Genomic DNA, 14,333 nt, shown 5'->3' with positions numbered 1-14,333 from the left:
GGTGTCCTCACCCAGTGACAGAAGGGGTAGCGAGCCACGTATTTGTACTGTTGTCATTAAGGGTAAAATGATGGGGTTTAATGATATTGCTTGGTTTTATTGTGTCTAGATCATGTCATCTTGCTTAAAGGTTACTCTGTTTTTCATGAAATTTTTTCATGAATTTAATACCATAGATGCATATGCTGGATAGCGGTCGATTGGTGGAATAATAGTAGTAGATGCGGAAGCATTTCGGTCTACTGCTTATCACGAACGTGATGTCTATATACATGATCATTGCCATGAATAACATCATAACTATGCGCTTTTCTATCAATTGTCCAACAATAATTTGTCTACCCACTGTATGCTATTTATTCGAGAGAGAAACCTCTAGCGAAATTTATTGCCCCGGGGTCTATCTTTATCATATTAGTAAAACCAAAAATACCTTGCTGCAATTTTTTTACCTTTCCTTTGTTTTGCAATTTATCTATGTACCACAACTAGATTTGTTCCTTACAGGAAATGAGTTCAAGGGGATTGAGAACCCTCTTGCCCATGTTGGGTGTAAGTATTTGCTCTTGTGTGTGCAGGTACTGATCACTAAGATTTTTGTGGTTCTCCTTTTGGTTCGATAAACCTTGGTTCTCATTGAGGGAAATACTTATCAGCTACTATATTCCTTCACCCATCTTCTTCGGCAAAAATTCCAACGCAACTCACAAGTAGTAAAGGGCTCCTCCTACCCCCTAGGTCGGCGCACCCGGGAGGGATTCCTTTCCTCTTTGTGTAGACCCCTCCCATCTCAGAATCTAGATCACTAGTCGGGAAACCCCTAATTAGCGGCGTTCAGTAGTGATGACTAGTAGCGTTCCCAGTGCGCGCTGCTAGTATGACGCCACAGGTGAGTTCAGACTTCTAGTGCGCTGGCTGGACGCTGCTAGTCTGTGATAGCTAGCAACATTCCAACCAGACGCCGCTAGTGTGTGTGTTACTTTAGTAACTTTTTTGATGCAAAGCATTGCTAACTCGTAAAGCAGTAGTTGTGTGTCCACCCGACGAACGCTGCTAATCAAGAATTAAAGTAGCAGCCGTGGTTTCCTCTTACATGATGTTGATTTTAATTTCCTAAATTAAAAAAACTATTTGTATTTTTCGCAGCATTTTGATCCTATTTTGCTGCCAAACAAAGTAATTTAACCCTGTAGGTGCAATTGGTAGCTTTCATTCAAGTTCTACCACACAGTGCAAATATACAACTCATTTAATTAACTAGTACAAATAGCAGTAGATAATACCATAGTAGTATTTTTTTGCTAACTATGTTTTCTGCCACTTGCGTTGCCCAATATGGTGCCATGGTAGATTTTATCAGCCAAAAGATTAATTATGCTTCCATGACACATTATTGGGATAGCAAAATATAGCTGAACATTATCTAACATAAGTTCAACACACTTAATTAAAATGCATACTAAATAGTAATGTTCTCAAAGCTGCACTCTCGAAACCCCTACTCGTCATACGACCGGTGCTGGTTGTGGCATATCCGTCCCCCATGGTGGTGGGTTGGGTGTTTTTGGTGGCATTAGCCCCATCATACATCCCCATTGGGCTCTCTGAACCCGAATTGGTGATTTCATCTCATATTGTGGCCATCTCAGGAAAATATATGGTTTGCTCTGATCCGGCATCCGTGCACGCTCATCATCATTGGCCACTAATCGTACTACGCCTACTGCATTTCTCAATTCACTAAGCATGCGATTTTTGCAAACTTGCAAGTCCTCCGCCATGTTTGTGCTCTCATGTGCGAGAGCCTCCATCTTCTTCAGCTCCTTCCTGCACTCCCGCCATCTGTCTACTGCGTACATAGTCCTTACTGCTCATGCATAACCCATTGAGGAGGCCCTTGCGGATCCTCTCGTGGAGGACTGGAGGATGATGGTGTGGTAGGGGAGGCCTGGCGAAGGAGGCATGGACTCAATGGCGAACGTCCTAAAAAAATCAACACAGAAGGAGCATGCAATTAAATTAATTACAATCGTGGAACAATACTAGACACGGAAGGATCCCACAATGGGACTCAAGAGCCAACAAATTATGCAAACATGTATAAAAGATATAGCAGAACAGATGACGGCACCTACATTGTCACTGGATTGACAGTAATTAATCAATTAATCATTAGACATGTGAGTTGACTTTTGGTCCATCGAAGCTCCCTTCAACAACTCTCATCTCTCACGTGGTGGTGTATATATATGGTGGGCTCTTCCTCACGAGTATTTCATCTGTGGTGATGGTCAGTAATGTACTTCCCCTTCTACTTTACCATTGTCTCATAGGAGAAGTACAACAGTGACCCCCTATGACAATAGTGGGCATACTTCAACTAGCTCTCAACAATCGCCCTCATGGGTATTTCGAGAGTCGGTGATGGTCGTTTCTTCTTTTCCTTCCTTGTTACCAAGGTCGGCAGAAGGAAGAAAAAGAAAAGAACGACCCCCTACGACAACTGTCAGTACCATTCCTCCAAGAACATCAAATTATCATAAAGTGACCCCATTGAATTAGAAGTCAACACGCAAGTCAGATAAGAGGTGCTAAATTTTTATTACACTTTGGGTTTAATTGCACGGTCTTAATATACATTGCAAATCAGGCAATTCTTACTTAAACATCAAAACCACTAGCTGAATAATTGTTGACATCTTATTACACTTTAAGTTCAATTTTACAATCTTATATACATTGCAAATCTAAGCAAGAAAACAAATATGGTCTAAATATAATTTTTTTCAAAAAAACAACTACTTACAACTATCGAAGCACTAAGCCTTTCTATAATCACCCACTAGAATGTGTCAAGGTGAATCTTCTCGGCGCCGAAGCTTGATGTGTCGGACATGTCACCGTCGATGTCCTCATCGATGGAAGGTTGTGAGGGCACTGACGCATGGGCTTGGCCCGTCTGGGCTTGCTGCTTCTCTTGGATCCGGCTACATCCTACGTCCTCCATGGTGCGGCATGCGTTAGCGCTCTCACCGTGGGCATGATGTGCCTCGACCTTGGACATTCCGTGGCCTTATTCATTGGCGCCATTAGCATTGAACTCCAAGACCGGCGATGCTGGGACAACTACCCAACCTGGGGATCCACGGAGCCTCTCTCGCCGACGGAGTGAAAGCTCGGTTCGCTAACGAGGTAGAGGTTCACAACGCTCCTGGACCTCCATTCGATGCACCTGCAGTGGTGACATCGCAGACACGAGCCTAGAGTTGCTGATGGACACATCATCACCATTGGATCCAAGCCCAAAATGGCTCGGGCAGGGAAGCTTGGGTATCAACCCGGGACCGGCGGATCGCAAGCCGAACAACAATCTCCTCTTGGGTCTGGTTTGAGCAGGCGGCGACCTCCCAGTCAACAGATCTGGTTTGAAGGGCACCAGGAGGTCCGGTTGAGTAGCGTTTTTGGGTCCTCTTGGATCTAATTATAGATTCTGTAACCAAACACAGAAAATGACTATCCTTGGTTCCTTGATTGGAGGTGCCCACAACAATCGAAAACTATGCCATGAACAAAGGGAAAGGTTAAAAAAGAACTAACGTTGAGCATCGCAAATCCTACCTTTTTCATGTCAAATTATGTTGCGGCGAGCAGGGGCGGACCCAGGACAAAAATTACCCGGGGTCCCACGTCTATCATATATATTTGGATACCAAGTACTAATATAGCTAAATATAACACATTTAACAATACAATATACCTAGAATACGATATAACCATGAATATGCTTACCAATGATCCAAAATAAAGAGTTTCACTTGAAATATTAGTTGATCGTAGGAAATTGATCATCAAAGAAAAATCAAAGTGTCCAAATTATGAATAAAGTATAACCGACGACGAGAAAATGCAACATCAGATCTTGATTGCCTACAAATAAAAAAACAAAACCACTAAGTAACATATTAATTATAGTTGTGTAATAATAAGTAAGTTAAAACCATTACCTTCCTAAAATGGTTTCCTACGTTCTTTCATGGCTTCAAAACGATCAATTACCGCATCATTAGTAACCTTCCTCATTTCGCTTTTCTCCACATAACAAATAAGGTTGTACTTCAAGGAGTCATCACCAAGACGATTGCGCAAATATGTCTTCACAATTCTCATAGCTGAAAAAGATCTCTCAACTGTAGCAGTGGCAACAGGCAATACTAGTGCTAGCTTCAAAAGTCGATAAACCAAGGGATAGACAATATGTTTTTTTGTCTCCACCATTTTTTGAGAGAGCTCACAAATATTACTTAAACCAGAGAAGCGATCATCTGCTCGGACATCGGCAATGTAAAGATGAAGGTGATGTCTAAGGTCCCTCAGTTCTCCATCATCGAAATCTTTTGGATAAAGTTTAGCTAGACTCATCAAATGCTCTAAGTTGAAATCACGAAATGATTCATTTGGGCTCAAAGCCGCTGAGCAAACAAGTAGTTCCGAATTTTTCTCATTGAAGCGATTATCAAGTTCTTGAAGCAGCCAATCAATAACATCATTAAAACAATCCACTTCATAATGATGCCTATTAGTGATACCTGTTTTTTGTCGTGGCTTCTTTGTATTCACATATTGGTCTTCCATTTCCAACTTGGAAATGTCATGCTTGTCACAAAAGACATATGCTTCTTGTAGGACAGATTCCCATCCATTTCCCCTTAGATCATTCAAGGAGGCTTTGGTTGAATTCACACAATTTATGGCATTCACAATGTCCTGATTCTTGCGTTGTAGGGCCAATGATAATGTGTTTGTGATTATCAATATAGTTGACATAAGTTGTAAGTAGAACACAAAATCAAAAGACTGGAAATAAACAAGAAGACCACATGCCTGCCTTCTATTTGTGTCATCCTTGTCTTCTTCTTCCACATATTCTAGCACTTTGACAACTGTAGGGAACATATCAATCAAACTCTTAAGAGTCTGTAGTGAGAACTCCATCGAGTGTCTCCGGGTCTTTGAAGAGCTAGTTCTTGATTTAATCATGTACCACTTTTTAGTAGTCCACAACCTAAAGCTTCACACACTTGTTCTTTATATTTGTCTCGAATCAAGTCCTTTCTCTTTGAAGATCCAGAGACCACATTCAACAAGAATGAGATCATATCAAAAAAATTACCAATGCATTTGTGCTTCCGAACAACAGCCACAACAACTAACTGAAGCTGATGTGCAAAACAGTGAACATAATATGATGTGCTATTCTCTCTCATGATTAAGGATTGCAAGCCATTAAACTCACCTCTCATATTGCTCGCACCATCATATCCTTGCCCTCTAACTTGCTTGAAACTTAACTTATATTCTGCAAATAAATCATCAATGGCAGACTTGAGATACTTGGAAGTTGTCTCCTTCACATGAGTAAGGCCAACTAATGTCTCTATGGCACTTCCACATTTACCAACATACCGCAACACCACCGCCATTTGCTCTTTACCAGCCACATCCCTTGACTCATCAACCAGCAAAGAAAATACATCATTGCCAATTTCCCGAAGAACAGAATGCAATATCTCCTTTGCAAAACATTCAACTATGTCCTTCTGAATCTTTGAAGAAGTCAACTGATTATTACCTGGAGCATTATGGGCCACAACTTTTTTTACCTCTGGATTCTGCTCCGCTGTATAAGCATGAAATTCCTTGAAATTGCCTTTATTGAGAGACTCGTCAGACTCATCGTGGCCACGGAAAGGCAACCCTTGCTTCAGTAACACTCTAGTAACATCAATTGAGGCATTTAGTCGAGTATAATAAGCATTCCTCTCAGCGTTACTTTGGTTGTTTAGAGCAACATAAATGTGTTGCTTTTGTTTCAGCAAAGCATCACAATCTCTTTTTGCTTGGTTGTGAGCACTATTGATGTCTCCTACATGCTCCCTTAATCTATATTTCTTATTCCAACTTGACCAACCATTTGCAACAAATGCATCATATCCAGCTTCTTTCTTCTTGTGCGGTCTAAACAAGAAACAACAAAAACAATATGCTTTTCGTTTGGACTCACTATACTCAAGCCAGCTCTCAAACTCATCAAACCATTCCCGAACGAACCTTCTATCTTTACCACATATTTCTGTCACTTCAAAATCTGCAGTACGAGGTTGAGAAGGGCCATTGGCCAAATACTTCCTTCTTACCATATCTCTCTGATTCGGATGGTACTCATCTATGCTTCTCCTTTTACCTGGATCAAATTGAATTTCTTCTTCCCAATTGAGCTCTTCAACTTCAAAGGAATTTCTTGTAGTATTAGCAGAACTAGGTTCATGTGTGGAGGCATCATTTTGTCCATGTGATGATGGCGGGGTCGGAACATCAATCTGTTCATGTGTTGAGGCATCAATTTGTCTATCCGATTGTGTCGGGACCGAGCCATCATTCTGATTATTTTCGTGTGACGGACCAACATTTTCATCTTGCACCGAGGTTCTCCTCTTTTTTAGAAACCTTTCCATGAACTGAGCCTCTCCTGAAATTTGTAATTTATTCAGATAATTAAAATTTGCATGAAAGAAAAGAACTATGAATCATGTGTACATACATAATATTAATACTTGTCATATAAAACATACTTGACATGGTGCCGGTGCTTCCAGCCGTCTCCACTGGTTGCACAATTATCTCAAACACCCTGATCTCAAATAGTCCAATTACCCAATACAGCCAAAATCTCTAGTATTATCGAGTACCCCTAATTCCCTAGGGTTAGGGAAACAAAGCAGTAATTAGATCAAGATTTATAAATAGAGGCTGAGGCAGAGGCACATCAAATTGGGGATCAGATGCAGGGTACCTATGCCTTCTTTTCTTCACTGATTCGGCGACTTGCCGCGATCTGCCGATAGGTGGCGAGTACAGAGGCGAAATAGGAAGGGCATGAAGCGCAGTCGAGCAGACGAACAGGCGAGGCGAAGGGCCGGCCGAAGGCAGTATCGATCGATCGATGTACTGCTCGCATCCCTGGAAAGGCTGGACTGGGCCTCCGTGGCTTTCATCCTAGGCTGGGGCCTGGGGCGCTGGGCTGCACTTGCGCTATGTTGGATGAAGCCTAGTTGTACGGGTGTCCTTGTAGGAAATTTAGGGGTGTCCCATTGTATATGGGCTCTATATTTATAAGGTAAGAGAGATTTTTACCCGGTGTCCTGTGCTACCTGCTGGGCTAACGTGGGCTCGCCCCTGGCGGCGAGGATGACGAGCAAGCATGGCAAATCCTAGCAAAGAATAGAACAAGCCGAATTTGTCATTGCTCACTAAAGAAAATCGTTATCCTCGACAATATAAATTGTTATGGAAACGTTCGATTTGCCATATGTCGTGCCAGCAAACGTTCGCAGGTCATCAAAATCCTAAACAAAATACACTCTAATCCTACTTGAAGACGAAAACGCTAAAAGCAAACTAGGGCGCTCTATTTGAAATTGCATTCAGTTCCTGCCATTCTTGTCCGAAATAACAAACCCACAACAGTTTGTTTTTCTGGCTAATTCATGCAGCTACTGAAAGTAATATGCTCTGCAAAACTCCAGGAACCACTTGTACATTTAGACGCGGGTCTCTATAGAGAGGTGAGATTCCACGTGACCTGCTGCCAAATTCTTGAAGCACCGCGACTTCTTCGGTAAACTGAACCCACTGTAGATTGATAACATGGGCAAGTTGATCAAGCCTGCTGAGGCCTGCTGACTTTCCTGTCGCAAACCGTTTCGGAGGCGGCCACTGGTTCCTTCAATCACGAGAGCAGGACATGGAGCGACGCGTTCTTGGTGGTCGCGCACAACGGGCAAGTGTCCACGGCGGCGTCGCACGCGCTGCAGAGGCACAGGTGCCTGCACGGCAGCAGCAACACGCACGACTCGCCCTCGCCGCAAGCCCTGCACGCCGCCGCCGACGCCTTGGATGCCGCAGCGTCGTCGCCGGCGGGGGTCTCGAAACAGCAGGACCGCGCGTCCTCGGCGTCGCCGTCTCCATCCGCTCCGGTGGCGGCCACGGCAGCGCAAGGGGATTGCAGAAGCTGGTCGAGTGTAGCTTGGAGGCCCGCAGCGACTGCCTCGTGGCTCTTGGCGACGCGTATCCACGCCTGACCCTCGGCGCAAATCTGGGTGAGCCTCTCTGACAGCTTCGCGTTGCGGCAGCGCGCCAGCTCCAGCGCGGCCTCCGCGGCACGCAGCTGCCTCGCCGCAGCACGCTCCGCCGCCGATACCAGCGCCGTGACGTGCTGCTGCCGCGCCTCCTCCAGCCCCGCGCGCATGCGGTCGGTCTGCAGAACGTCCATCAGAATCACCTCGAATCAATACACCGTGCAATCAAACCAAGAACTCGAGCCCAATCACCAAGATAGAAAGAGAAACGGTGCGTGCATGAACAAGATGGTACATACCTCGAGTCGTAGGACTGCATCGATCTCCATGCCCTGACGGTACAGCTGCGAGAGCAGGTCCTGCGGCGGGCCGGCGGCATTGATCATTCTCCCACTGGTTGACGCCGTGCCGGAGCCCACCGCCCTGGTCAGAAGATCACCGACGGGCACACGCCCCTGCCCGCGCTGATTCTCCAAGTATGAAGGCGCCTCCGGCACGACGCGCGCCCGCTTCCTCTGCACTATACCGTGGCTGCGGGTGGTATTGTCGTGCCAAGTGGGATCGACGCGCGGAACGTCGCCGAACAGCGTGTTCCCAGCAGCGTCCAGTTCCGGCCCGCGCTTGAGGTTCTCGGGGAAGAAGAGGGAGCCGCCCGTCATCTCGTCCTCCAGAGCACTGACGCTGTTGTAGGCGTGGAGGTCGTGGGGGAAGGCGTGGGAGAGGTGTTGCGCCTGCACGGCCATGGCCAACCACTACGGCGTGCTAGCTTTCTGGTTTGGCGAAGGAAGAGAGAGAGGAGAGGGAAACGGATGAGGAGACGGTCGTGGGCGTGGAGGCCTATACGGAGGGAGGGAGGGAGGTTTTATACGCGTCCGCGTTTGCGGTTGGGGAAAAAGCCATGACTTGAAGCGGCACTCCGGTGGGAGGACACGTGACGCCACTGCACGTTGGGCAACTGACCGGCGAGATAATTCACGGTCGACGATCCATCCATGCAGGGCCGTCCCAAAGATCAATCTACAGCACCCAAAGAAGCGGTAATTGCGGTCAAAAGTACGCTACGAACAGCTTGGTAGCGGCGACCAAACAAATAGATTGCGTGATGCGATCCCAACGTACGTACGGCTACCGCCAAAGAAAAAGGATCGCAACGGGGACGCGCGAATCAAAGCTCGCTGGGCCGGATAACAGCTGAATTCAATAAATAGGGGCAGGTTACCGGTGGCATCACGTTCGGCTCCACATCTTGTGAAAACGCCAAGCGAGTGATCAAGAATTCAAGACGCGCCCTGCAGAACCGGATCTAGATAGCAGCCTCGTCCTGCTGGTCACGGAAAGAGCGCACAGTAGTGGCCGCCCTCGTGTAGCTCTGACGGAGCACTGCCCTCCATGATTGATCTGGGTCCAAGCGACGGACGGGGTACGTACTAGTTAATTCAGCGCCGATCAAGCAAGCACATGCAATGCAAACAAGGAGCTTATTTGGCGCGCGCGCACACACACATCACCAAACCAGCTCATCGAGCGGCGTCGGCAGCCACGATCCACAGTACTCCATTCTTCCAGGCCTAATCCGTTTTTTAAGACCGCCTTTAACTATTGACAAAAAATAGTAATACATGACATGTATAATGTGAAAATTGTATCATTAAAAGCTCCTTTCGCATACGAGTTTGAATGTATGCTTTGTGTAAATTGCATGTCATATATTATTACTCTAACATTTGATCAAACTTAGCCTTAGAAAACACATTAGGCCTTAAAGGAGGGAGTAGTACTATAGTGCTGTCGGGCATGTGCATGGGCAGGGGCAGCTGCGTTCCTCGTTCTAACAGTCGTCCGCTCCGTAAAGGCGCCGCACCGACCGACCATTCTGCGGGGCGCACCCTGCATGCACGGCGTCTCCGGTACTGGCGCTGGCGCGGCACGGAGCACCACCAACCATCCATCCATCTGTAACGCATGATCGCGCGTCACACGCCTGGCACCACGCGTGACGTGTGGGCCAGTCACGCAACTCACCACGCTGTCCACGCACTGTTGGGAATCACGCAAACGGTGCTGCCACGTACTACGGTACACTGCGACGCCGGAGTACTACACTGCACAACTGTACAGCCTCAGACTGTGCGCGCTATACGTCCCGGTAGTACTGGGGTACTGCGCACATCGACATCCAGATCTGCCGTACGTCGCCGTGCATTGCATGTGCATGTGCATGTGCATGTGCATGCATGCATGCCACCCCAAAGTCCAACGCACAGCGGCTACTTATTAGTGTAGCGTCTCTAGCTGGCGAACGGAACAATGCAAACTCTGTGTGCACAGTCGGGCTGACACGTACATTTAATAGTCCTGCTCCCTTTCCGGGTGCGGTGCGCTGGTCAGAGAGCATGGGCTCGCCCGTCGCCGACGGCTCCCGCGAGTCCTATAGTCGTAGTCTGTGCTCCCATGCCCTATGACTAGTTCTTCCTACTCCGTTTCCTTTTACTCCGCAAATAAAATTTGTTTGACGTCAAACTACACCAATTTTTGACCAAATGCATCTGAAAAATATCACATTTACAATATTAAAGCTATATAGTATGAAAATTAATTTCATAATACATGTAATGATATTGATTTTTTTATTACAAATATTATATTTCTTTCTGGAAAGTTGGACAAACTTTACAAACTTTAACTTCAGACAAATTTTATATGCAAATTAAAATGAATCGGAGGGAGTAGTAACTAGCTGCAACAAAGAACGCGAGTCACTCCGATAATCTAGACTCCGGCTCCATTGCTTGGTTGCCCCGTGAGTAGTAACGTTGATTCATTGATACGCATGCTCAATTGCACTGTACTCCGTGTATAGGTGTTGTCGCGGTGTTGACGCTAAAGAATGACATGATCACAAAGATGGTTTAAACCCATAATAAGATGAGGTCAATTTAGGAATTGGAGTTCATCATTGTGTCGCTCTCTCCGAGAATATAGGAATGGATGTAAAGATAGCCCAAATCGAAGCTGGGACACAAATATTATGACAAGTTTGGAGATGCATGTAGTGACATCAAATGAAAAGGTCATAAAACTGAATTTTCTTGTGTTGTCGAAGTGAACAACTTTCAACTTTGCTTTTTTTTTTACATCTCCATCCAAGGTCATATGCCAACCTCGAGAGCTAAAACGGCGCGGTGCAGAAGTTTGCCGCGGAAGTTCCGAGGTAACACGAAAAGTTCCGGGATTTACAAAAAAAAAGTTGTGTGTGGTGCACACAAAAAACTGGGTTTGTATTTCTTTTTACCAATTTGCTCACAGAAATACAACCACAAGATCATCTCAGGTGGAACAGTGCGTAAAATAAAAGTTATTCGCCTCACTGAGGAAAATACATTTTTGGGGGGGTCATCTTAGGCCGAGATCGTATGCAACCTCCAAAATCAGTGCAAGAAGACTATTTGATACATCTGGAGCCTGGAAGTTCCGGCCTTATCAATTCGAATTAGATTAAAATTTGACTCTTTGGACGGGATTTGAGTCTTTTTATCGCCTCTTATATACATCAGAGGTGATGGCCGATTGAAACAACACACAATCGACAAACCAATATGTCACCTTTACTTTTATCCTTTTATCTCTTCCGCGTTTTCATTATTATTCGTGTTTGACGACAGCGAATCTAATGGCCCTAAAGGGGAGTACGTAGCTGCCGCACTTCCAGACAGGGTCCCTCCTGAGCATGTGGATTTTCGGTTCTCTAAAAGACCTCGCTGGTTTGTCTTGTGTATCATGCTCTCAGCGAGGCTCCTCTAACGACATTGTCTTGCATACCGTGCTCGTCGTCAGGGGTACACAGCGACGTGCTCATGTGCGAGCGGTCTTTTGGCAAGTTCGCTTGGGACCAATTTTCTAATAGTTGTGATCGTTGTTGCTAGAAGAGATCATCATCAAGAGGCTGCCATCTACAAAGATAATATAAATACTCAGTTCACTTATGTAGATGCAGATAATTCATATGTTGTTGCTAGAACATTTAATGAGCACAATCTATCAGCTAGCCCTACTTTTATGAACCATGCATCTAAGTGCGTGCAACAGTAGGTACAAAATAATCTCCATATTCAATTTCTTGTAATTTTAGCAACATGCAACATATGCACTCCAAATCTCATACATCAACAACCCCACAAATTAATATGCTAAAGAATCATGATGAGTTTGGTTAATCACTTTTAATCACCCCATGCTAAAATCCTTGATAGCATGCAATAAAGGTTCATCAGCAACTGATTCACAATACGTGAGTCCACACATGAGTGTTACACCTAATGGTACTCATTTTTAGCATTGTATATAGTTGGAGATATTCATAATTTTACTTTGCACCTTCACAATCATAGCTTAATAAATAGAAATCCTGGAGGAGTGCACATGCCTTCACCAAATAAGGTAGAATACAATAAATCCTTTGTAAGTGCATCTAGTGCCACCCCTAGTTTGGTTTTGGAGTATTGACGACAAACATGGTTGAGGGACTAATGTGTTTGTGAGAATTGCAGTATAACACAGGTAGTAGTCCCTCCTTGATTCGGTTTACCTACCGGAGATGACCCCTAAAAATGTATGAAGACATTGAAGATAATGGTGGTACGTGAAGACATTCACACCGAAGACTATGATAGGAGAAGACATTGAGTGAAGACTATGGAACGCGAAGACTTTGTAGTTTCGCTGTTTCTTTTCTTCTTTGTTGAGTCATAGGAACCACCGCACTGTCAAGTGGGGTCCAAGTGAACAAAGTCAGAGTGACTGAAGTGATGCTCAACCAAAATCCTATGTCTTCGAGCAAAGACAATGAGAGCAAATCTTATCCAGAGTCGGATAAGTCAGCTTTACTTGTAGCCCAAGTCAAGCTGGCGTGTGTTTGAAATCTGACCATTGTGACACGTGTCAGTTCCTTAGTGACCCAGGGTCATTTTGGACAAATCAGGTCGGGTTGCCTAGTGGCTATAAATAGCCCACCCCCTACACCATAAATTGGTGGCTGCTCAGAGTTAGATACGGCTTTTGTCGTTTGAGAGCAACCCACCTCCGAAGCCTTTGAGAGAGAGAATCCTTGCGAGGACAAAGCCCAAACCACCCAGAGCCCAGAGAGTGTTTGGCATCACTGAAGTCTTTCTGTCCGCGTGACCTGAAGACTTGTTACATTTGAGGACTGTGAATCCTCCAGCCGGTTAGGCGTCACGTTCTGAGCATCCAAGAGTCATTGTGGATTGCCGGTGAACGAAGTCTGTGAAGGTTTGGAAGTCTACCTTGAAGACTTACCAGAGTGATTGGGCGAGGACTGTGTGTCCTTAGCTCAAGGGGAATAAGGTGAAGACGCAGTCTTCTGAGTTGAATCTCAGCCTCCCTAACCAGACGTACAGTTGTCACAGCAACTGGAACTGGTCGAACAAATCCTTGTGTTCACAACACACTGGTTCTATCTCTTACTCTCCTTACTTACAGTTTGTCTTTGTGAAGTCATTGCCTGATTGCTCTGCCTGTTTGACTTCACTGTGTGACTACTTGTTCTAATTGGCTTCATACTATCTTCCACCCTGATCCTTTCTACCTAGCTGCTAATAGTCTTCGTGCTTTCACTTCATTGAATACTTGACTATGGCTTGTCTAGTGTAGTCTACCTTCCGCTGCATATGAATAGTGTTGTTTCTCCTATTAATCTTCGAAACTCCCATGTTTTGAAGACTTTCATAAAAATGGCCTATTCACCCCCCTCTAGTCAATAACTAGCACTTTCAATTGGTATTAGAGCAAGGTACTCCCTTGTTCTGTGTGATTCGGTTTAACCACCTGGAGTTTAGCTACGTCGACTGCAGGGATAATCAAGGTCTCCGCTGCGTGTCCCATCTTTGATGGCACTGAATATCCCTACTAGAAGAATAAGATGTGCATACATCTTGAAGCCATTGATGTCGATCTGTGGTATATCGTCAAGAATGGCATTCCCAAGACTGGTGATGGTGTCACCCCCGCTGATGTGAAGAAGTTCATTCAACTGGACTCTACCGCCAAGAACATCATCTGTGGTCATCTGACCAAAGGGCAGTATGGCCGTGTGAGCGCTCTGGAAACGTCGAAGCTAGTCTGGGACTGTCTCTCCAAGGTCAATGAAGGTGTCTCAACACAGCGTGATCAACGAATCAGTAC

At 45.3% G+C, this 14,333-nt stretch overlaps 2 protein-coding genes across 4 annotated transcripts; both read right to left on the bottom strand.

Annotated features, from left to right (window-relative positions):
• Positions 1–4,013: 4,013 nt before the first annotated feature.
• LOC119364166 (zinc finger MYM-type protein 1-like) lies at positions 4,014–7,271 on the bottom strand. Of its 3 annotated transcripts, XM_037629591.1 has the most exons (4): positions 7,192–7,271; positions 6,851–7,078; positions 6,630–6,756; positions 4,014–6,526 (listed from the first exon to the last, which is right to left on the bottom strand). In XM_037629591.1, the coding sequence occupies exons 3-4, from the start codon at positions 6,634–6,636 to the stop codon at positions 5,034–5,036; spliced, it is 1,500 nt and encodes a 499-aa protein (XP_037485488.1). In that variant the 5' UTR covers positions 6,637–6,756; positions 6,851–7,078; positions 7,192–7,271; the 3' UTR covers positions 4,014–5,033. The 3 variants fall into 3 exon arrangements, with proteins under 3 accessions (XP_037485488.1, XP_037485490.1, XP_037485489.1); XM_037629593.1 differs by having other exon boundaries at positions 6,630–7,078; XM_037629592.1 differs by having other exon boundaries at positions 6,851–7,197.
• A 174-nt stretch (positions 7,272–7,445) lies between these two features.
• LOC119364167 (probable BOI-related E3 ubiquitin-protein ligase 3) lies at positions 7,446–8,993 on the bottom strand. Its single transcript, XM_037629594.1, has 2 exons — positions 8,435–8,993; positions 7,446–8,314 (listed from the first exon to the last, which is right to left on the bottom strand). The coding sequence occupies exons 1-2, from the start codon at positions 8,876–8,878 to the stop codon at positions 7,787–7,789; spliced, it is 972 nt and encodes a 323-aa protein (XP_037485491.1). The 5' UTR covers positions 8,879–8,993; the 3' UTR covers positions 7,446–7,786.
• Between the last annotated feature and the right edge of the window lie 5,340 nt (positions 8,994–14,333).

This window comes from Triticum dicoccoides, chromosome 2B (assembly GCF_002162155.2).
Source record: "Triticum dicoccoides isolate Atlit2015 ecotype Zavitan chromosome 2B, WEW_v2.0, whole genome shotgun sequence".
Lineage (NCBI taxonomy): Eukaryota > Viridiplantae > Streptophyta > Magnoliopsida > Poales > Poaceae > Triticum > Triticum dicoccoides.
Note: the sequence above shows the minus strand (reverse complement) of the source record. Positions and strands in the feature narration are given on the sequence as shown.